The sequence below is a fragment of the Biomphalaria glabrata genome, chromosome 5, assembly GCF_947242115.1.
Source record: "Biomphalaria glabrata chromosome 5, xgBioGlab47.1, whole genome shotgun sequence".
Taxonomy (NCBI): Eukaryota; Metazoa; Mollusca; class Gastropoda; family Planorbidae; genus Biomphalaria; species Biomphalaria glabrata.
In genome coordinates, this window is record NC_074715.1 from 21,909,433 (window position 1) to 21,935,058 (window position 25,626).

General features: G+C 36.4%; 1 protein-coding gene across 1 annotated transcript; it reads right to left on the minus strand.

Moving 5' to 3' along the window:
* Positions 1-2,656: 2,656 nt before the first annotated feature.
* LOC106068911 (L-threonine 3-dehydrogenase, mitochondrial-like) lies at positions 2,657-25,626 on the minus strand. Its single transcript, XM_056029756.1, has 10 exons — positions 25,483-25,626; positions 17,744-18,037; positions 16,980-17,022; positions 16,672-16,742; positions 15,116-15,331; positions 14,245-14,351; positions 12,570-12,657; positions 12,339-12,466; positions 12,018-12,156; positions 2,657-3,904 (listed from the first exon to the last, which is right to left on the minus strand). Exons 2-10 carry the CDS (start codon positions 17,943-17,945, stop codon positions 3,744-3,746), a joined length of 1,155 nt encoding a protein of 384 aa, XP_055885731.1. The 5' UTR covers positions 17,946-18,037; positions 25,483-25,626; the 3' UTR covers positions 2,657-3,743.

The following is a 25,626-nucleotide window of genomic DNA, read 5'->3' on the forward strand; positions in this document are numbered from 1 at the left end:
ACTTAACAATTACAAAACAACAAACTTAAATACCAAAAATATCTCCTGTTCTCTACATGTAAAATACGTTAGATACAAACACATATACGAATCATAAATATGTATCAATCTTGTTTAAAGAGATAACTCAATAAACATACACAATGTGATCAAACCATTTTGCGCCAAAAGGCTGCGCCAAAAAAACGTCTGGCTTCGAACTCAGATGATCTTAACTTACATTGCATATTTGACTTATGTGTCAACTAGCACAAGTTTTGTAATACGCCTAGAAAGTTATAAGATTAGGTAAAGCGTTAAATTTTATAGTGTTGCTTAACTTTTATTATAACATATTCTTCTAGGCAGTTGCCTTGTATTATGAATATCTGTTGATGTAATCTATCAGTGGCTACTCGTAGCGACAAAATTATTCTTATCTTTTCTTCTTATCTTATATAATACAGACGTTACTTTAAAAAAAGAAGATGATTACGTCCTACTCGTCATGCATCTAGTCATGCATATTAACCAATGACTTAAATTCTGCCAAGTCACTGGTTTTCCTGGCTGGCTCAGGCAACCCATTCTATGCTGTAATAGCACTAGGGAAGAAGGAGCAATTGTAAAAATTTGTCCTAGCATATGGGACGAGGAATGTTCATTTACCTTTGTCTTTCTAAGTATTTTATTAGATTTTGTATTTGAAGATTATGGTTCAGTGTTTTATGTATAATTGCTGCTTTACTTTTGAGTAATGCTTTCTGGAGGCTTTCTAAATTTAGTGATTTTAATAAAGTCGAATTGGAATATTCGTTTGTTATGAATCTCTCTGCTCTAGTTTGTGCCTGTTACAGTTTCTTTCTTGAGTTGAGGGGTCCCAAATAGAGGATGCTTATTTTAGTATTGGCCTAACCAAGGTTAAATAACATTTTAATTTGGTGTTCTTATTTGATTTATAGAAATTTCTTTTAATAAACCCTTATGCTTTGTTTGATTTTTAAATAGTTTCATCAATATGGGGATTTTATGACAGTTTTACATTTACTAAAACACCAAGGTATTTTGAGTTTTTAGTCTGTGTTACTGCTTTACTATGAATAAGTCTAAGTGGTATTTATTTGTTTTAGTTTTTTTTTCTTACTAACTGACATATTTCTGGGTGGAAAGACATGCTCCAATTTGATTCCCATTTTCTGTAATTCACCTAATTCCCTTTTAAAATATCTGTGTCTTGTGTTGTTTTTATTGTTCTATATATTATGCAATCGTCTCAAATAATCTGACTTTTTTTTCCTGAACTAATGCAATTTGATAAATCATTTATGTAAATTAAAAATAGTAATGGATATAAGACTGTTCCTTGAGGTACACCTGAGTTTACTGTGATTGGTGTTGATTTAGAAAATCTTTAATCCACTGATGCAATGGACAATCAATGCCAAAATATTATATATTTTTTAAGCAAACTATGGTGGTGAACTTTGTCAAAAGCCTTGGAAAAATCTAATAAGATAGTATCTATTTGCTCACTATTATCTAAACCTTTTGAAAAATCATCAATTAGTCCTATTAGTTGTGTTTCACGTGATCTATATTTCCTATTTTCCGCTGAGGTTGTCAATTGTAGTCGAACTGAATTTCCATTTGACTGGATCAATAAAAATTATCTTATCTAAAGCCATGTTGGTATGCTCTTTATTTTGAATTAGCTAACACGGCCCAACATTTTTGTTGTAATCTGCCACTTTCCAACTTCCGTTGCTTAAAATGGAACTAGATCTAGAACTGAGTTTTTTTCTTTAGTTCATTTTTAGAACAATCTTTGAACTTTATAATTATAAAACTTGTATCAAAATGTCTTCTCACTCTAGTTAAAGTGTTTCGCTACATATAGGTCATACATATATATATGGCTCCTTTTTTGTCTCGGAAGGCAATGGATGCACCCAGATGAGTCACTGGTTTTGGTTTCGTCTTGAGACGGGGCAGAATCTGGTGTGGCTAATCAAGCCAATTCTAGAACGGCAGATTTTACCCCAATTTGTGCATGTGTATGTATCTGATTCAGGGCTAGCTGATATGGCAGCTTTCTTTTTTTCCCTCTTGATTAAGGCCGCTTCTTTTCTTTTGCTCTCAGCGAGGATCGTCCCAGTACGCACAGTCTGTCTCCATGCACTTCGGTCTTTATCTATTTCTTCCCACATACTTTCGTTGATGTATGTGGCTCTCATATCTCGCTTGCAGACATCTCTATAGGCTAGTCTTGTGCGGCCCTTTGGTATGCCTCCCTTCAAAAGCTCAGCATATAAGATATCTTTCGGGATTCTACCATCTAGCATGCGGGTGACATGTCCGAGCCAGAGCAGTCTTCTTTGTGTCAGGAGAGCATACATGCTGTTCATATTGGCCAATCTCAAAACTTCCTGATTGGAGACATGGTCCCTCCAAGAGATGCGAATTATGCATCTCAGGCAGCGCAAGTGGAAACTATTCAATCTGTGCTCTTGGTACATGTATGTTGACCAGCTTTCACTGCCATAAAGAAGAGTGCTCACAACACAGGCATTGTAGACTAGGATGTATATATCTATGTCTATATACATTTAAAAAATAGTTATCAGAATGCCCAAGTCTTTAATTTACCGACTAACATGAAGAACAAGTCAAGCAATGCTTTTTATTATTTTAATGAACAAAATGTTCACTTATTTTAATTCACCAAACAAACAAATTAAATAAAATCTAAACGATGCAATTATATAGATATTGTCTTTTACATGTTTACATTTTATACATCGCTTTACACAATAAAATGTAACATTAAGATATGATTAAAATTACAAAATAATCTACATATTAATATATAGTCCACAAAAATGTAAAAAAATATTTGTACGAAAATTAGGTATGCAAAACTCAATTTAAACGATTCTTAATAAAACTAGAAGCTCTAATAAGCTAGCAGCTAGCCAGTTGTAGTGAAATTGGTTGACAATGTCTATTAAACAATAATAGCCTACCATTTATAGTAGGGCCCATTATAAAAAAAAAAAAAATATTTGTTTAAAAATCGTTTAAATTTTAACTAATGGGGGGAATGTCATAACAGTGATTTCATACCATTTAGTTGATAGTGAAACATTGTGAATATGAACCGATGATGTGGTTTAGGTACAGCGGTTCTGAACCTTTTATGCTTGGCGACCCCTTTTTACAATCCCCCACTTAGCCGCGACCCCCCTCCCCCGCACACACACAGCAATTGAAGAATAGACAATAACAATCCATTTTTTCAATGGTCTTTGGCGACCCCTGGCAAATTGTCAATCGACCCCCAAGGGGGTCGCGATCCACAGGTTGAGAACCCCTGGTTTAGGAATTAATAACAAAATGTCACGTTGTTCATGGATGAAGAATGTGATGAACAATGTAAAAACCAACATTAATCTCGTTTTTAACAGTATTTAGAGGGAGATAATTTCCTTTTTCTCAGATCTTTAACATAAATGACAATTTAATACATATTTAAAATATATATTGTAGACAGATATATATAAAAAATAAATGTACATGAGATCAAATATTTCAACACTACTGGTTGATAATTTCAGAAGAGATGCACACACACACACTTATACACGCTTACTCAGGAATACACTCAGACATCAACATTATAAATGTAATTGAATATCCAAATATTTGTTTACTTAATGACTTACAGGAGTATAACACCCATAATTGCAACGTTGTTCTTCTTACTATTATTCTTTCACTTCCTCCAAGATTTGATCTTTCCTGTTCTTGTACTTGGGCATCAGCGACTGAAACATGACTTCACACAACGTTGGCAGATTGTACAAAGGTCGATAACCCCAATCTTTGACAGCGTTACTGTAATCAAATTTTTGTGGCCAAGAGTCCGCTGCAAATTTAAAAAGAAATATTCAAGACAATTAAAGCACTTTGTTAGAAAAAAAATCAGGCATCACTTTCAAAACGTGGTTGTGAAGTCCTAGCTTACAACTATTCGCAAGCAATTTCAGATAATTGCCTTTTGTCAAGTTTAGAATGTTAACTGCTCCATTTGTTTGGTATTTCTGGTACTACTAAGTACTATACCACTGATTACAGCAAAAATGCAGGAACTTGTAAACTGCACACAGCTTATAAAAAAAATTAATTGTTCTTAAAGAGCTTAAAGAGAGAGTGACATTTTTCAAGCATAAAAAAGTTTCGTTTTTTTCCTAAACATAAACACTATTTTAATACTAAATGTTTTTTTTTTTTTTTTTTAGCTGTATTCTCAATTATATATTCTTTTGTTAAAATAGCACACTTGTATTTGGTAAGGTATTGGAATAGGTTGACAACTAGATTCTAAGATTGTTTCCATTGTAACAGACCTATACCTAGTATTGTAAAACAAACAATAATAAAGAAAGATAATCAAAGCATAACTGTGATTACCTAATAAATATTTTTACTTCCCTTGATTGTAAGGGCTTTTAAAAAACAACAACTTGCTATTGAAGTTTCTAATTTTTTGCAGTGTGTCAAATGCTGACTCGTACTTTTATGTTTATTAATTTTTACATTTCATATCAAATTTCACAAATCGATAACCAGCATGATCATTTCTAAATGTGGTTATCCTAATGATATACCCTTCAATATTAAACCGACGCCCTATCCCCATAGTCTTAACGTTGTCGTCAGCACTATCGCATCTTTACAAGAAGAAACAAAACGAGTTCATGTTGAACAATTTAGTTTAAAATGTATACCTTGCCACCTAAGTATTACATTTTGAATAAGATCATGTTACCTCATTATTATATTATGAATAAGATAAGTGTTGTTTTCGTATTATGATGCGCATTTGTGAACATATGTAGAAGGCCTATACTTATTTTTATATCGTAGAATCAAGCTAATCATAAGTTATTGTTCTAATGTATGGTGTGATGTTGCTTATTCAGGCTGTCTTGAAGTCAACCAATTACTCTGCAGGCGTTTGGGTGTAATTGTTCGGGTGTATTCCGTGTAGTTGACCAACAAAACATATAGAATGAAACAACACCTGTTTTTAACTAGTGAAGAGATGTAGTCAACGATGATGAACAAGTTCATATGGATTTATTCTGATAAAAGGCCACAGTAGAAGTCTCTGTCACTAAACACGTCGTTACCCTGGAGTATTCTATTGCTAACTGATTTTCCGGTCTCTAACCCAACATATCCCAAACGTCACTAGTCCCGTTCAATATGCGTCTTCTATGGTGCGTCGCTAAATAACTAACCTATATCTTTCTATCATTAAGTGAAAAAAAAATACAGATCTAATTAAATTAATAAAAATAAATAATTTAAAATAATATAAACAAATGAAATAATTAAATGAGACTATCGCTGTGGGTTGGGATATGACAATATGGCACACAATGATAACGTCACGAAGTAACTAGGTAACAACGGATATGACGTTTACACAAACAAAACAAATTACAACCCTAAACGTATAATATAGCTTTTCATCTAAATTATGTCTTTACCCCGAACGGGTTTAAGGCTTCAGCACCACCTGAATTTTACTCAGGCTAACATACCAAATTTAGACAAAATCTATTTCTAAGGGCAATCTAAACATATACTAATAAGAAAAATGGCACTTAGCTTTTGATAAGAAAGATCCCTTTGTTCGGACTCCCGAATATGCTAGATCACAACAAATTCCACTGCCTCTCTTCCAGTTCTGACTCTGTTCTCCGGTGCTACCAGTATCCCACGTAATGCCACAGATGTCCTGATATGCCACAGCAAAATGTTTCAGTTCCTTCGACGACTGTTGATGACCGTATGTGTAGTTCCGACGACTTTGTGTACACAGTTACTGACGAATAGGTTAACGGTTCTTCTGGCGATGACTTGATTTGTGTAGACGACTACTGACAAATAACAGTCTCTTGACGGCAACTTGATCTGGACGACTGACGAATAACGAATTTCTTGACGATGACTTGATCTGGGCTGACGAATAACGGCTTTCTTGACGATGACTTGATCTGGGCTGACGAATAACGACTTTCTTGACGATGACTTGATCTGGGCTGACGAATAACGGTTTTCTAAAATAGTTCACTGCTTCTGCTGCTACTCTGGTAGTACGACGAAGTTTGCTGTTGTACGTTGCTTCACTAGACCAAACTGTCCAATGTAGACTAGGTGAAACCAAGGTCACCTCCGACGACGTTCCGTTATACGACTAACGGTTTTCAACGAAATTAAGTGGATGTAGCTGTTTCCACAACTTCAATATCAACAAATCTAGATATGGTCTAGACCGACGAATACTAAATAAATCAATGTTCAGTACTGTTAAATATTACTTCACTAACCTTCCAAAGGTTAAACACAGTGACCGTTATAAAAGTGGCAAGCAACCGGTTCAATGAGCAAACTGCTCCACAAGAATCTCTCAAAGGGTAAGACGACAGAGCGATTTCGATTTAGTTAGCTACCAAACTTGTAGTACTCACAATACTTCTGACAGCGGGCAAACTGTCCTTCTCGAAACTGACGAGGTAAAACTTGATACTCGATGTGGCTCCTATGACGAAGAAAGAATATGTCCAACAGGTTCACTAACGATCTCTCACCCGTTATGAATGAACGGTTTCTCTGGTTGTAGGTCGATTCAGCATATGAAGATCAGGCGTTGATAATATACTGGTTAAGTCTGCTCAACCAGACGTTGCGATGATTACTGTCCTGACGAAGGTCACCCTGAGTTAACGGCTCGTTGAACGTACGATCAAGAACATGTAGATCTAGAACAAAGTCACTCTGCGATGATTCTGTGTTCAGCCGTACTCCGATGAAATCTTCTATCTTCGAGTGCACGACCCTCACCTGAGTAAACGTTCTGCTTCGAGGTCCGGTTCGATGTTCGGCTTCGAGGTTCGGCTTCGAGCGTCGGGGTCGCCACTGTGATGTTGCTTATTCAGGCTGTCTTGAAGTCAACCAATTACTCTGCAGGCGTTTGGGTGTAATTGTTCGGGTGTATTCCGTGTAGTTGACCAACAAAACATATAGAATGAAACAACACCTGTTTTTAACTAGTGAAGAGATGTAGTCAACGATGATGAACAAGTTCATATGGATTTATTCTGATAAAAGGCCACAGTAGAAGTCTCTGTCACTAAACACGTCGTTACCCTGGAGTATTCTATTGCTAACTGATTTTCCGGTCTCTAACCCAACATATCCCAAACGTCACTAGTCCCGTTCAATATGCGTCTTCTATGGTGCGTCGCTAAATAACTAACCTATATAAATAAGGTGTCTAACAATGGAGAGGCCACTATGGGAGATTTCACAATTTATTGAGGATTCGTTTTCAGCGTTACACTTCAATTAATAGTGAATGTGTTTTCTTGGTTTCAGTTTTAAAAAAATCAGAAATTCGTAAAATGATTTCAGTGGGTTAGAGAAAATGTTGGCATCAAATGGCTTCTGCGAGACAGCTGGAGAAATCTTACAAAGGTCGCGGAACACATTTGACACAAAAGTAAAAAGTAAAGTTCCCTTTTAGACCTTGTGGTCTATAGGATTCTTGAGGATTCGTTTGAGACCAAAAAAATAAACCTGACCGACAGAAGACAAGTTGAAACGGTGAAAAGAGAAGACAAATGGCTGCCTGGTCGTGTTGTATGCGCACTGGACTGTCGTCTCGATGGTCCTGGATTTTAACCAACCGCCATCCCCCCTCCACAGTGCTAAGGGAGGTTTGGACATATCTGCGTAGTCACGTGAACTATTGCACTGATCCTTATCTCTGAACTTCAAGACACTCGCCTTATTTATATATGTTAGGCCAATTAACCAAAAGTTTTGTGTTTCACATAGGCTGAAAATTGTTTTAAAACATTAATTAGCTTATAAAGTACAACTTTTCAGTAGATACACTAATTAGACTACTACAAACTGGAACAACAGATCAATGAGAACATGATGAAGGTGATGTGATGATTAGATTTTATGATTCGAAAAATTCTGGGAACATTGCTTTCTGCCAGATTTTTATCCATTTTCTTTTTTTTTTCAAGTGACCCCTAAAATTGTCTTGTCTAACTAGAAATGAACATAATTAGTCATGGGTTATTTTTTTAATTCATGTATACATCAAGAGTTTTAGAAACGTATAATGCAGCACATTGTACACACAAAATCGTGCTTGTGGGTCACAGAAACAGATTTAAGTATTGATCTGTTTCTGTCCTGCAACGCATGACTCCTGACAATAAAAATTTCACTTAACCAAGTTTTGACATCTGCTGCACAAGGTCACCAGACATACACTATTCTTCTAACATTTCTTTCAAAACATAGAATTGAATGCATGATAAAACTTGCAAATGTCTGGTACATTGACCCTGAGATCGGCCTTGACCCGAGTTTCCACACAAGGCCATAGAAACAACGAGTTTACAATTGAATGGGGAAAAATCGTTTATATTTAAAAAAAAAACATTAGGGTTGAAAGCAAGATGATTCAAGATCTTATCTTATCTTATAAAATACAGGCGATTTATAGGGCGACGGGAAAGAGTTAATTTAAGTCTGTCACTATTGAACGGAAGCATTTTAATTCAACAGTCATTGTGCCACCACTTTAAATCTTTGAGAAGGTAATGTTGTAGGAAATGAGAAATCTTCGTACAAGGAAAGCTTCCTCTGCGGTTAGCATTGACCCTAGGCCTAGATCTATGAGACGAAAGAAAGTTTTTGAATTTTGGTAATGTTATGTCATTTATCCACAGACATATATATATATATGAATTAATCCTTTTGAGGAATAAAAAAAAGAAAGAAAGAACACAAAACAAAATTATATTTATTATAAAGTATCTAAACGAAGGTAAATAGATCTACATGTATGAGCAGTATTTTATAAGAATTGTCTAATAAGCAGTATGTAACGAAAACTAAAAGAAATTTATTTCATTAAAGTTCGCTGCTCCACTAGCCTATATATCAAGCGTTTTGAAAGACAAGTTTTTTTTTACTAACTACTGACGACGTGCAGAGTCATCTTGGAATTGTTACATTTTTTTGTTATATTCTCTTGAGTTCTATAGATCTATATAGGTCTGTGTCTAGAACGTTCTATTTTCTGAACTTTGTCCTTCTGCATTTTAGTATTATCTATTTATTTAGGAAAGGCCCATCAGCGAAATGACATATAAAGCGAACACCTCCCCGTAATTTTTATCCATTCTTATTTATTTCAAAAGTAACTGCAGAACTAATAAAATGGTATTACAAAGAGTCCATTTTTCTACATTTCCCACATATTCACTTTCGTTTTCCCTCATACAATAAAGCATAGCTGAAGGTCAAAGTTGACATGTATGGAAATTTCATTCTCAAAACGTTTCCGGATAAACGAGAATAGGTCCGAACTTAAGACGATTTTAAAGCATCAATGGACATCGGCCGAAAAAAATTTGCATATTGTACTTCTAAATAGATGAGGAAATAGTTAGCTATAATAGCAAAGGCTATTTATTCCGTTGAAAAAAATATATTATGGGGTGTTCGCTCAAAATGACCTTTTTAACTGAAAACCTATTCAGCGAAAGCCCCTATAATAAGCTTAAAAAGCCATTTAATGATAATTTAGTGACTGATTTAATCTGTTTTTCTTTTTGTCTTATCTATTGTTATTGTTTGTAAACTGAAATATTAAAATAATAGGCCTATTTTTAACCTTAACCCAATGTCTTCGATTTCGAAGATTAAGGATGAGTGCAGTATGTGTTTCACATGACTACGCCCAGTTACGACCAGCATATTTTCACGGATTTTCTTTCCGTCTAAAATGTTTGACTCGCAGCTCTCCAACAGTCTCTCAGAGGTCATATGCTGGCAGTTACTTTCCTCTGTGCCATTGAGGGTGAAATGACGCTTCAGTTGATCTTAACAGCGCTTAGGCTTAGGCTATACGGGGGCGGGGGGGTGACCTCTGTTTTGCCGTTTTCTTTTTTTGTAACTGGCTGTTTAACCTCTTGTTACTAATTAATGATATTAATATGTGTATAAATGTTTAAAAGATCAGAATTCATTTTCACAGGGTTCCCCCACCATTCTGAGATTAGGATTTCAGGAGATTTCCAAGAGTTTTCCAGGAGAAAATATTCGATTTCAGGAGCGGAAAAAACGCGAACTATATATTTAGTAATGAATATAAGAGTTACCATATAATATACATGTATAAAATTACAAGATCTCTCCCGAGCCTTTCGTCTCCATGCCCGAAACCCAAGCTGTTGTAGATCTGCCTCCCATACATCATCAATCCATCGCATTCGGGATCTGCCTTTGGGTCAATCAGCGCGCGTGTGTGTATGTGTGGGGGGGATCGAGTTGATGGTGATTAAGTGCACTGAACATGTGTTCTTAAAAAAAAAATAGTCGTAGTAACGAGAGATTATAAAATGGAGAGTAAAACGCATGGATTAGCCTATAGGGAGGAGGCGAGATAGAATTTTGTAGTTTCTTTCTTTAAAAAAAATATTTGATCGCAAGTTTCGTAGGCTATATAGACATCATGTTCCAAGTAGAGAAAGGAGATGTGGAGCACAAGAAAAGTGAAAAAAATTTTAGGCCTAATGCCACAAGGAGGACAATAGTTATAATGCTTCATGGAAGAAGTTAGATGACAGAACTAATTGAAGCATAATTTCCTATATTTTATCATGCTATTTCGCTATTTTTTACGGCCTTTCGCTCATTATGACTCCCGCGAAAATTGCGTTCGCTGATTGGGTCCGACCCCTACCGTAAGTTGACTTGAATTATAAATTTAATAGCTGATATGGAAAAAAGAGTCAAATTTAGTTTTATCGCCCAATAGCTTAGGAGTCCGCAGATGTTTTCATTTTTTAAATAAGTTTAACCATTGCGGAGTTATAAATTCTAAACTAAAAACTGGCACAAAAGCGTTCGCCATTGGTCCTTTCCCATATGTCATACTTTTAAGTTTTTTTGAACCATTGCCGTTTCCATGTAATTTTTTTTAAAAAGCTCTCCTAGGTAGTTTATGTAAACTTCTAGGGATCTCAAATTTTAATTCAGTCCTCGCAGAGGGAAAGGCTAATGACAATTGGACAAGTATATTAGGTAGCAGAATAATACTGCAGCAATGCTCTTCTACGAGACCTACTCTAGCAGTGCCTGGCAGCAATGACCTTCTACGAGACCTACTCTAGCAGTGCCTGGCAGCAATGACCTTCTACGAGACCTACTCTAGCAGTGCCTGGCAGCAATAACCTTCTACGCGACCTTCTCTAGCAGTGCCTGGCAGCAATGACCTTCTACGAGACCTACTCTAGCAGTGCCTGGCAGCAATGACCTTCTACGAGACCTACTCTAGCAGTGCCTGGCAGCAATGACCTTCTACGAGACCTACTCTAGCAGTGCATGGCAGCATGTCCTTCTACGCGACCTTCTCTAGCAGTGCATGGCAGCATGTCCTTCTACGCGACCTTCTCTAGCAGTGCATGGCAGCATGCGACAATATTTCTCTAAGAGATGTCAATAAACTTACGCTGGTTGAAATGGCATGTGACGTCAGACGGATGACTACAGGGTTGTCTTTCTTTTCCTGTTTTCAAGATATTTCCACGAGTTTTTAAAAAGATTGGTGTGTGTTGGGGGGGGGGGGGTTGCTCACTTGCAGACTGGTGGAAGAAATCTAGACGACCACTAGCTTTACCTTTGTAGTCAAATTAGACACGTACAACATGGCCAAGGATATTTAAGATAACATACTCGGCCTTAAATGTGTACACAAATGGTATTTGAGAATTCACCCAACAACCAAAGTACACATTGAACTTAAACAGAACTTACGTGCTTCGCCAAAACAAATATGTAGAATGTAAGTAGAGTCCATATGTTGTACAGAATAACGTTAACAGAGAATTTAACTAGAACCCAAAACAAATACAAAACGTAACTAGACCTGAACCCACCAATTGCCTGTCTGTGGTCTGGTTTGTAAACGACTTCCAATTCGGGAACAAATTTTCTAATTTCATGGGCTAGTTCATCTGGCGTAAAGTCTACCGCACCAATGTTGTATGTTCTCATAGACAGTCGACTCTCAGGAACCTGGAGAGAAGGAAAGGTTTATTTGTATGTTGAAGGAGGACAAGTTTCTAGCATTATCACCTGTCCAAATCTACAAGCAAAATATTTAAATTTTTAAAACAAGATTTACATAATTTAATTAAATAACACATTAATTACACAATATAATTCGAATACTGTGTTTATCTATTTTATTCACTGACCTGCATAAATTCACAAGTGGCTGTTAACAGATCATCGATATACATCATTGGGAGTCTTGTGTCCGGTTTTAAAAAACACATATGAACTTTGGTGGTCAAAGCATCGTGAAATATCTTCAATGCATAGTCTGGTGAAAATATCAAACAGATAGTAGACATATATTTCTGATATGCAGAAATAGTGCTACTTTTGTTTATTTGACAATTTTTAGCTCAACATGGACTACATACCAGTAGTGCCACCTCCTGGCTGGTCTGTTGATATCACGCCGGGGTAACGTAAACATCTGAAGTCGATACCAAACTTGTGCTGGTAATACTGCAACATTGAAAATGTATATTTAAGTTCTTTTATTATCAGCGTCCAGGTGTCAGTTGTAGCATAGACTAAATTGTACAGGTGTATCAAGTTGTAACTAAGACTAAATTGTACAGGTGTATTAAGTTGTAACTAAGACTAAATTGTACAGGTGTATCAAGTTGTAACTAAGACTAAATTGTACATGTGTATTAAGTTGTAACTAAGACTAAATTGTACAGGTGTATCAAGTTGTAACTAAGACTAAATTGTACAGGTGTATCAAGTTGTAACTAAGACTAAATTGTACAGGTGTATCAAGTTGTAACTAAGACTAAATTGTACAGGTGTATCAAGTTGTAACTAAGACTAAATTGTACAGGTGTATCAAGTTGTAACTAAGACTAAATTGTACAGGTGTATTAAGTTGTAACTAAGACTAAATTGTACATGTGTATCAAGTTGTAACTAAGACTAAATTGTACAGGTGTATCAAGTTGTAACTAAGACTAAATTGTACAGGTGTATCAAGTTGTAACAGAGACTAAATTGTACAGGTGTATCAAGTTGTAACTAAGACTAAATTGTACAGGTGTATCAAGTTGTAACTAAGACTAAATTGTACAGGTGTATTAAGAGACTAAATCGTTATTGTGCATAAGCCGAAGAAGTTTTTTGGTCCGTAGCGTAGCATTCAGTGTGTGGTCAGCTTTTAGGTGCCTAAATCTTGTATATATTTACTTGACATTTGTGAATGCACGCGTCATAGAGGGGGGGGGGGCACTCGTATTTATAAAAGTTCCATCTATGGCCCCATCTTGTTCATACATGAAAGTGACGAATCGGTGTCAAAGTTCAAAGCTGTATCAAGTAGGGCATTGAAACAAATCGGTATCAAAGTTCAAAGCTGTATCAAATAGGGCATTGAAACAAATCGGTGTCAAAGTTCAAAGCTGTATCAAGTAGAGCATTAAAAAACTATAGGCACAGAGCCAACTGTGCTTAAGATTAAACTATTTTAGTTATTTCCCATTGAACAAATGCGCTAAGTAGCGTACTCTCAGATTATATTTAGATCTATGCTGTTAAGTTGGGGAAAGTAAAGGCGGTTGGTCGTTGTGCTGGCTACATGACACCCTGCTCGTTAACCGTTAGACAAAAAAAAACAGATGACCTTAACATCATCTGCCCTATGGTCTGAAAAGGGGAACTTTTACGATGCTGGTAAGCTCTTCCGCTTTTGGTGTGGAACAAACATTTGTGTTGTGTGTGTGTGTGAGAGAGAGAGAGAGAGATGGATGTGTGTGTTTGTGTGTATTTTTTTTTATTTAAGATAATCAACAGGCCCAAATATATTTCATTGTAGTGAAGGACAGTAAATATTTCAACCAATGTTTCACATTAACAAGGAACTCAATTCAATGTGATGGATCAACAAATACATACAATTAACGCTCAGAATCTAAAATAGATTTCAAATGTATGCACAAAAGTTGTGTCTTTACAAACATGCTCAGGGGGACATGAGGCAACTGTTCTTTACTGTAGTCACTTGTTAAATGTTGAAGAAATACTTCAATGTAACTAGAGTACAAATGTATGTCTTACTTCTCCCATCAGCTCAGCGTGGACTTTACTAACACCATAAATTGTCCTTGGCCTTTGAATGGTCATGTCCGGTGTGGGATTTCTAGGTGAGTCTGGACCGAATGCACCTAGGTGAGAAAAGGTATATGTTAACAGCAAGCTAAAAAAAATGCTGAGATATTTATCTCTAAGAGAAGAAGAGTGAGTTGGAATAAAAGTTTAGATTTTTTTTTAAGTGATTGAAGCATCGCGATTGTATTAGCCATTAGAAATGTTGAGCTAAAAATATAACAGAATTTGTATTAATCCTTTACAACTATCTATCTTCATCTATTAGAATGTTAATTTCAGCATTTAATTAACCTAATGGATAGCGACGAATCGAGTTTAGAAGAATATTATAACCATTGAAACAAGTAATATTTTAAAAATTGCAGCGTTCCTTCAGGAAAGAATCTTAGATCTAATAGTCTCTAGATTTGCCAATACATCTATTACCAATTTGTGGTGGACACTCAAATACACATTTTAACGACATCTTCAAACTAAGTGCAGAGAGTTGTTATGAACGACTTGGTTGAAACCTCCCAATTCACTTGTGAAAAATGACAATGCAATGACTTTTTGACAAAATATCTTTAAGGTAAAATTTGAAGGATGGTTCAAAGTTCAAACCATTTTTTGTATAAGAAACTTACACACACACCAAAGATGTGCATTCATTTCACATTGCCAAAAGGTTACAATTTATTCTTTTTGTTGAAATTGTGCATATATCCCTTAAAATGCATAGGATGTGTAATTCATATAGTATATTTGTGTTTAAACTGTGCATGCATCACTCAACATATATAGACGCGTGTATGTTGAAGCTACAAGACATAGAACTGACCAATAGTGCTTGGAATGAACAGTTTTAACTTGTACATTCTGGCCACTTCAAGGACGTTGTGTAAGCCTTCAATGTTGACCTGCATGGCCAATGGGACATTAGCCTCACCCACAGCACTCAGCAGAGCACTCAGATGTACCAGCCAGTCGATCTCGTAGTTAACACAGATCTCTCGCAGTGACCGCATGTCCAGCACGTCCGCAAAAAGGAACGGACCTGGAAAGAAACAAAAATAAAGTGTTCAATGTTACGTAGGCCTATGTTTGTTGTAGGGTTTTTTTTTCACGAGATCATTGCTTCGCAAATAAACTATCAAACATAGCTGCAATCACTTGATGAAAACCATTCAGCGGTTAGAGGAATACAGTAATGCGTTTTGTTTGGATTCACTACGACTAGGAAATGAAGCAGTTTCTTCATTAACTTCAGTCATATTTGCCGACGTTATTCGGATTTATGAAATAATACATTTATAAATCTTCTTATCTTCTATAATACAGACGTTACTTCAAAAAAGAAGATGATTACGTCCTGCGTGTGATGCATCTAGTCATGCATGTTAACCAATGACCTAGATTCAGGTAAGTGACTGGTTTTCCTGCCTAGCTCAGGTAACCCATTCCATGCTCTATCTAATAGCACTAGGGAAGAAGGAGCATTTGTACAAATTTGTCCTAGCATATGGGATGAGGAATGTGCCTTTATCTTTGTGTCTTTCTGTGTCTTAAATTTTGTTTTTGTATTTGAAGATTATGTTTCAGTGTTTTATGTATAATTGCTACTTTGCTTTTGAGTCTTCTATCTTGAAGGCTTTCTATAATTAGAGATTTTAATAAAGGTGTTACTCTAGTCAAATGTGAATATTCGTTTGTTATGAATCTCACTACTCTAATTTTGTGTCTGTTCCAGTTTCTTAATGTTTATTGAGTCCCAAACAGAGGATGCATATTCTATTTTGGCCTAACCAAGGTTAAATAACATTTTAGTTTTATGTTCTTATTTGATTTACAGACATTTCTTTTAATAAACCCTAATGCTTTGTTTCCATCACAGTTTTTCGTTTATTATAACATCTAGGTATTTTGCGTTTTTAGTCTGTTTTATTGGTTTACCGTGAATAAGATGAGTGGAATTTGTTTTAGTTTTTTTTTTCTTACTAACTGACATTTTTTGGGTGGAAATACAGGCCCAATTTGATTCCTATTTCTGTAATTCGTCTAATTCTCTTTGTAAAATTTCTGTATCTTGTGCTGTTTTTATTGTTCTATATATTATACAATCGTCTCCAAATAATCTGACTCGTGAAAAAAATGTACGCCCAACACGTAATCATGTGTAAACCAAGTCGTTCATCTTTAGTAAAGGTTTAAAGGCTACTAAGTCTCTAATTTATACTGGCTGACTCAGGCCACCCGCTATATGTTGTAAATGCACTTCAAAAAAAAAAAAAAGGATTTGTCCTGGCATATAAAATAAAAATGTTTCTTTATCTTTGCATCTTTCTAAGTATTTTATTAGGCTGTTTTTCCAATATCTGACAAGGGAGATTACTCTACCTGACTCTAACACTGATTCTGACGCTTTGTTGATGTCAGACATGATGACATTGTCACGACCGTATTTTTCTCTGAAAGAAAGAAAAAAGTTTTGTTATTTTTAAAGAAGTTGTCATGTAGCAACCTTTTAGAACTGCGATATTTAAACAGGCAGACCGATCAACAAACAGTTTATAATGCAATACAACCGTTACTACGATCAACGACAAAACGTTTGACAGACAATTTGTCCGATTTGATAGACAGACAAATCAGATAACAAACAGACTGGTCACTTAAACCTAGAATAAACCTGTCACATCACTTACCTAAATATTCTAGCTAGACCTGGCCCAAGCTGACCTAAAGAGCCTGAAATCAAACGACGCAAATAGAAATATCTCGTCTATGATAATAGTGAATACATTTTAGTGGACAGAAAACAAAACAAATTCAAACCAGACTAGTCAGTGTTAGATGGTAAAAATGAAATGTTTTCATGTCAGTCTCAGGGATTCAAGTATTTACCAAGAGGCCTATCTGAGTTTATTGGTTTATCCAATAAGTCGTCTATATTTATTTTATATGACGTACGTCATTCCCATTGATGGTATTTGTATTTGAAGTCAATTTGAAGTCTCCTGCATTTGTGTCATTTGTAAGAAGCCACCTACGTATCTTATCATTACACTGATTCTACTCGTACTCGACACACACACACACACACACACACACACTATTGAATACTTATTAAAAGTACAATTGTTATAGGCCTAATCTTTGTGATCTTATTTTTAGCTAAAACCAAAGTCTCTTTTTTTTTTTAAAGCAACGAACTAATTCATTTTCATTGACTTCAAAATGCTTATGTTGCAATTTATATACCATGTTAATAAAAACACCTTTCAAGAGATTTGATCAATTGTTTATCTAGTATGTCCCGCTGGTCACTAGATGCTTTGGAACAAATGATCTTTAGGAAGAGCAATGAACATTTTGTACAAGGATCGTTTCAACGAATGAAAACAGTCCAGAGCCTTCATTTCGCTCACATTCTTCTGATCTCCATTAGAGCTAGACTATAGGACTTCACCTGTTATAAGTATCCTGGGTCGACTTTCAACATCGCGGTAGTAACCATGACTACTGCGTTTGGATGACATTGCCGTCAGTACTTCCTTCTTTGGTCGTACTGGGACCTTTGGTCGGTACGTTGATAGCTGCTTGCCCAAAGGAAATTTTGTTCCAAGGCTGACAGCCCGCTTCAGCTGGCCAGCGATAACGTTCATTTTCATTTGCCTCAGTGGAGACTTGCCTAGGTGGAGACTTGCCTCAGTGGAGACTTGCCTCAATGGAGTATTTCAAAGGTTGTGAACTAAAGAGTAGACTACATCAATAGAACAAATGAGACTTAAGGAAACTAGAGCCTTTAAAAAAACAACACTTTCAAAATGTGTAAATCTATATCACAATCAAACAACAAGAACATTTTTTAAAATACTTTTAAAAAACAAAGCTTATGTTAATCAATTATTAATTGTAATTATTAATTGTATCAATTAGTTTGGATCAATCATGTAATTTAATTTGTAATAGATCCAGACTAACAATAATAAATCTGTGCGATTAGAAATGTAACCAATTGTTTTTGTGTAGCTCAATGTCATGCTTTTAACTTTCTCACTACGCTTTGATTCTATCACTTGTGTGTGGCTCAATGTCATGCTTTTAACTTTCTCACTACGCTTTGATTCTATCACTTGTGTGGCTCAATGTCATGCTTTTAACTTTCTCACTACGCTTTGATTCTATCACTTGTGTGTGGCTCAATGTCATGCTTTTAACTTTCTCACTACGCTTTGATTCTATCACTTGTGTGGCTCAATGTCATGCTTAACTTTCTCACTACGCTTTGATTCTATCACTTGTGTGTGGCTCAATGTCATGCTTTTAACTTTCTCACTACGCTTTGATTCTATCGCTTGTGTGTGGCTCAATGTCATGCTTTTAACTTTCTCACTACGCTTTGATTCTATCACTTGTGTGTGGCTCAATGTCATGCTTTTAACTTTCTCACTACGCTTTGATTCTATCACTTGTGTGTGGCTCAATGTCATGCTTTTAACTTTCTCACTACGCTTTGATTCTATCACTTGTGTGGCTCAATGTCATGCTTTTAACTTTCTCACTACGCTTTGATTCTATCACTTGTGTGGCTCAATGTCATGCTTAACTTTCTCACTACGCTTTGATTCTATCACTTGTGTGTGGCTCAATGTCATGCTTTTAACTTTCTCACTACGCTTTGATTCTATTACTTGTGTGTGGCTCAATGTCATGCTTTTAACTTTCTCACTACGCTTTGATTCTATCACTTGTGTGTGGCTCAATGTCATGCTTTTAACTTTCTCACTACGCTTTGATTCTATCACTTGTGTGTGACTCAATGTCATGCTTTTAACTTTCTCACTACGCTTTGATTCTATCACTTGTGTGTGGCTCAATGTCATGCTTTTAACTTTCTCACTACGCTTTGGTTCTATCACTTGTGTGTGGCTCAATGTCATGCTTTTAACTTTCTCACTACTCTTTGATTCTATCGCTTGTGTGTGGCTCAATGTCATGCTTTTAACTTTCTCACTACGCTTTGATTCTATCACTTGTGTGTGGCTCAATGTCATGCTTTTAACTTTCTCACTACGCTTTGGTTCTATCACTTGTGTGTGGCTCAATGTCATGCTTTTAACTTTCTCACTACTCTTTGATTCTATCGCTTGTGTGTGGCTCAATGTCATGCTTTTAACTTTCTCACTACGCTTTGATTCTATCACTTGTGTGTGGCTCAATGTCATGCTTTTAACTTTCTCACTACGCTTTGATTCTATCACTTGTGTGTGGCTCAATGTCATGCTTTTAACTTTCTCACTACGCTTTGATTCTATTACTTGTGTGTGGCTCAATGTCATGCTTTTAACTTTCTCACTACGCTTTGATTCTATCACTTGTGTGTGGCTCAATGTCATGCTTTTAACTTTCTCACTACGCTTTGGTTCTATCACTTGTGTGTGGCTCAATGTCATGCTTTTAACTTTCTCACTACTCTTTGATTCTATCGCTTGTGTGTGGCTCAATGTCATGCTTTTAACTTTCTCACTACGCTTTGATTCTATTACTTGTGTGTGGCTCAATGTCATGCTTTTAACTTTCTCACTACGCTTTGATTCTATCACTTGTGTGTGGCTCAATGTCATGCTTTTAACTTTCTCACTACGCTTTGATTCTATCACTTGTGTGTGGCTCAATGTCATGCTTTTAACTTTCTCACTACGCTTTGATTCTATCACTTGTGTGTGGCTCAATGTCATGCTTTTAACTTTCTCACTACGCTTTGATTCTATCACTTGTGTGTGACTCAATGTCATGCTTTTAACTTTCTCACTACGCTTTGATTCTATCACTTGTGTGTGGCTCAATGTCATGCTTTTAACTTTCTCACTACGCTTTGGTTCTATCACTTGTGTGTGGCTCAATGTCATGCTTTTAACTTTCTCACTACTCTTTGATTCTATCGCTTGTGTGTGGCTCAATGTCATGCTTTTAACTTTCTCACTACGCTTTGATTCTATCACTTGTGTGTGGCTCAATGTCATGCTTTTAACTTTCTCACTACGCTTTGGTTCTATCACTTGTGTGTGGCTCAATGTCATGCTTTTAACTTTCTCACTACTCTTTGATTCTATCGCTTGTGTGTGGCTCAATGTCATGCTTTTAACTTTCTCACTACGCTTTGATTCTATCACTTGTGTGTGGCTCAATGTCATGCTTTTAACTTTCTCACTACGCTTTGATTCTATCACTTGTGTGTGGCTCAATGTCATGCTTTTAACTTTCTCACTACGCTTTGATTCTATTACTTGTGTGTGGCTCAATGTCATGCTTTTAACTTTCTCACTACGCTTTGATTCTATCACTTGTGTGTGGCTCAATGTCATGCTTTTAACTTTCTCACTACGCTTTGGTTCTATCACTTGTGTGTGGCTCAATGTCATGCTTTTAACTTTCTCACTACTCTTTGATTCTATCGCTTGTGTGTGGCTCAATGTCATGCTTTTAACTTTCTCACTACGCTTTGATTCTATTACTTGTGTGTGGCTCAATGTCATGCTTTTAACTTTCTCACTACGCTTTGATTCTATCACTTGTGTGTGGCTCAATGTCATGCTTTTAACTTTCTCACTACGCTTTGATTCTATCACTTGTGTGTGGCTCAATGTCATGCTTTTAACTTTCTCACTACGCTTTGATTCTATCACTTGTGTGGGTCAGTTAGGGAGGAAAGGGGGGGGGGCAATATTACCGTGATCGCTTTTTAAATGAATTTATGGAGAAAAAAAAATTGAGCGACCAGGATTTGAACTCGATGAGCTCTAGCATCGTTAAGCCAATACACTAACCACTGTACCAGAGAAGTCCTTTTTTTTTCCCTTGTTCAATACCAAACAAAATAATTAATTAACAATAGTTAATTATCTAATTGGTTTTTTTTTTATTCGTGATTTGTCAGGTGAAAGAAATAAGTGTGCAAAATGTCACCTTGATCCGACATTGGGTGTGGGAGAAATAACATGTACAAACTTTTTATCTGACAGACAGAGTGAGTTGATATAATCTTTGAAAAATAATAGGCTCGGCATTTCTTTCCTTGTCAGACCAAGGAACTAGATCTATATAGACCTAGAGGTTTAAAGAAACTCGTATTAAGAAAAGGCTATTGGAAAGTACCTTATAAATCAAATACAATTATAAATTAATATTTGCTGCAGCCAATCGTAGCAATGTGACAAAATCAGCCCGGAGTAGCCGAATGATAATTAGGTCCAATTAGTTAACACGGGCTTTTTTTTTTCACTAGACGTTGAGGTGAAATGAATGTGTGCAAACTCCCCCACATCCATTACACAAAGGACCTTAAACAAACAAAAGGCTACTCAAGAGAACACATCTTTTAAAATGTCAGTAGTCGAGATTTGAATGACTAGAAGAACACATTCAGCTGATGATGAAAATTAGAATCCGTATTGAAATCGCTATGGGGTTTTAATTAAAGATTTAGGCTACTATCTTATCTTTTTTTTTTTTTTTGTATTGTCAATTATCGGAAAGGCAAGTAGTTTAGTAAGGCAAGTAATAGTACCAGTTCAAACCAGTCTTACTGAAAGGACAACTTACAAAAAGAAAACCAAGTTTCTATGTGTGTCTAGTCGTGACAAACCTAGTTGGGAACCACACCGTCACGGTTGTATTTTGTTAAGCTGCCTACTGAGTGTCTCCCTAGAGCTGCGCACACATGTCGAACTGGTGGTATTGACTTTTTTTTGTGTCCAACCCCGATGTAAGCTTGATTGTAGCCATTATTATGTTATTTGTATGAGAACAAGAGCTGGGTTCTTATTTGAACACACAGCCGTCTCTATACTTTATGGATTGTTAATTTTAAAAAGTGTATTAAGAAATTAGATTAATTCAAATAATTGACATAAAGTTGATCTGATCTGATGTGATAGCGCTTTAGGCTTAATGAAATCCATTATCTCCCTTTATTTAACAGTCGCTCCGCTGAGAGCACACTTTAAAAAATGTGTATTTGTTGGGTAGGACATGAGAGAATAGTGTGTTGTAAGTCTTGGTAGGGTAGGACATGAGAGAATAGTGTGTTGTAAGTCTTGGTAGGGTAGGACATGAGAGAATAGTGTGTTGTAAGTCTTGGTAGGGTAGGACATGTGAGAATGGTATGTTGTAAGTCTTGGTAGGGTAGGACATGTGAGAATGGTATGTTGTAAGTCTTGGTAGGGTAGGACATGAGAGAATAGTGTGTTGTAAGTCTTGGTAGGGTAGGACATGTGAGAATGGTATGTTGTAAGTCTTGGTAGGGTAGGACATGTGAGAATGGTATGTTGTAAGTCTTGGTAGGGTAGGACATGAGAGAATAGTGTGTTGTAAGTCTTGGTAGGGTAGGACATGTGAGAATGGTATGTTGTAAGTCTTGGTAGGGTAGGACATGTGAGAATAGTGTGTTGTAAGTCTTGGTAGGGTAGGACATGTGAGAATGGTATGTTGTAATTCTGTATAGGGTGGACATGTGAGAATGGTATGTTGTAAGTCTGGTTAGGGTAGGACATGTGAGAATGGTATGTTGTAAGTCTGTATAGGGTAGGACATGTGAGAATGATATGTTGTAAGTCTGGTTAGGGTAGCACATGTGAGAATGGTATGTTGTAAGTATGTATAGGGTAGGACATGTGAGAATGATATGTTGTAAGTCTGTATAGGGTAGGACATGTGAGAATGATATGTTGTAAGTCTGGTTAGGGTAGGACATGAGAGAATGGTATGTTGTAAGTCCTGAGACCATTAATTAACTCAGATGAAATAAAATAGTTCTACGAGAAAGTATCTCAGATTGTGTAAGTGTAGCTCATGGTATGTAGATTTATAGAACACGGGACCACATGCATCTAGATCTATATCTTGATTGTAACTGTCGTAAGACTGCAAATTACTTGTGGGTCTGCTCCACACAACAGACATGATCATCTCATCTCTGTCCCTTCTGGGGCATAGGCCACCAAACTAGCTTCCTCCAGGCATCTCGGTTCTGGGCGAGTCTCTACAACAGTCCCCACGTCTTGCCCGTATGCTTGGCATCTGCTTCCAAATCACGACGCCATGTATTCCTAGGCTGTCCCCTCTTCCTCTTTCCTTGGGGGTTCCAGGTTAGAGCTTGCCTTGTTATGTTGGATGCAGGCTTGCGAAGGGTGTGACCTATCCATCTCCAGCGTCTCTAAAGGATATCTACTTCAATGGATTGCTGCTTTGTTCTTTGCCATAGTTCCTCATTCGAGATTTTGTCTGGCCAGCGGATCATAAGAATCTTCATCAGGCAGGTATTGATGAATACCTGGATTTTTTTCATGGTGGTGATGGCGGTTCTCCATAAAGCAGTACTGGCTTAACAATGGTGTTAAAGAGCCTAATCTTGGTGGTGGTGCTTATTTCCCTAGATCCCCAGGTGTTCTTCAGCTGATGGAAGGCTGCTCGAGCTTTACCAATGCGGGTTCTGACATCTGCATCTGTTCCTCCATGGTGGTCTATGATTCTGCCGAGATAGGTGAAGCTTTCCACCTCTTCCAGCTCCTCACCTTGGACTGTAATGGGTGTATTGTTGGATGCCTTTATCTTGAACACCTTGCTCTTCTCTCTGTTTATGGTAAGACCCATTCTTGCTGAATTGTCTGCAACAGACGTGCAGGAATCTTTTATATGCGCTGGACCTAAATAAGGAATGGATTTATCTGTACATCCCACAAAGGAGTGTGACTTAGTATTCTCCGATCATCCCACAGGGTAGTAATTTAGTACTGTCTGTACATTACCCAAAGGAAGTTAGTACTGTCTGTATATCTCCAAAATAACGAAATTTAAGCATCACACAAGAAAGCGTAGTCTAGATATCACCCTAATCTGGATATCTAACAAGGGTGAAAATGTGATGCAGATGAAATATTTTCACCAGGAAGTAAATGAATGGAATGAATGAGATCTGGATATTTAGGTTTGATCGCACATGCTTTGAATTAACTACGTCTGTCAAAAATTTAATCCGGGAATATTTAACATAAACATGTTTTTACAATTAAAGAGTCAACAAGCGATTTTTGACTTGACCGACTTGTCAAGTTCAAGTTGAAGTTTGGCACCAAATGAGAATCCTGGCGGATTTAACTAAGTGAAGGGAGACCACTTTCAGAAGAAAAAAATTGTAATATATATTTTGTAATTAACTCACTTTGCGTCTAATTTTGTCAGTGAAGTTTTGACGTAATATATACAGGATAGAACTGAGCGGCTTGATGTTAAACACAGTATAGAATATAGAGGAAACAAATATGTGGCGTGGCATGAACAGGATGTTTTTATCTATCCTAGAATTTTGAATACAAACACTTAGAATAAACTTCCTTCAGTGCTTTTTTAAAAATAAAAGTATTATATCCACTCAAAACTATACAACATATACCTATACATTATGTTGCATCATCTTGTTTGAATCTTGTCAGGCCAATGTTCGAAGCGGATTTACCCTACTGCACTTGTTTTCCCTCGGGGGAGCGAGGTTAATGTATAGGCCTAGACTTAACTAATCAAAAGATCTAACATACGAAGCAAAGTGAGAGTGTATAGGGAGAGGGGAGAGTAACTCTCATGCACAAATTCGTTGATCTAGTTCTGAATAGTCTAGTTCAAATCTTTGTGTCTAGCATGAACGATGTGTTAGGGCCTACTTAAAATTACAGGAGGGGAGGTAAACTGTGCGACAAGATATTATTATATTTATATCTCCTTCCCATCACATATTGCAAGTCAGAAAATTTGGATATTTTCTAAACATTAAATATTTAAAGCACTTTGTACAAGAAGTGAACATAATTTTAAGTCATTTATAACTGGTTTAATATGTATGTGTTTTGAAACTAGCGTGACTTTTAACTAATAATAACAGCAATACAAATATTTCAGTCATTTTTCAAAGCATAATGTAGGCTACAAAGTCCAGATGTTCTCATATAAGAGTTTAATTAACAAAATGAAAACATTATTTTCTAGCATTTAATATTTATAGTTGTAGAGCTTTTTGTTTCACATTCTTGGCTTTAATCAGTTAAAAGTGAGCGTACTTGGGACAAATTAACGTTCTCGCTCTAATTGTAATCCGAACGAGTCAGTTAAATAGCCTACACATTTACAAAATGTAAACAAAACATGTCAACTTACCCAACTAGTCAGTGGCTGGCTGTTACACGTTGACCATACGTTGGACCAGGGCACCTGGAAAGTTAAGGTTCAGTTGTTTCTTAAATAAATACCAACTTTGTTGGGAAAAAAGAAGGGGGGGGGGGTAATATTAAAATATTTGTG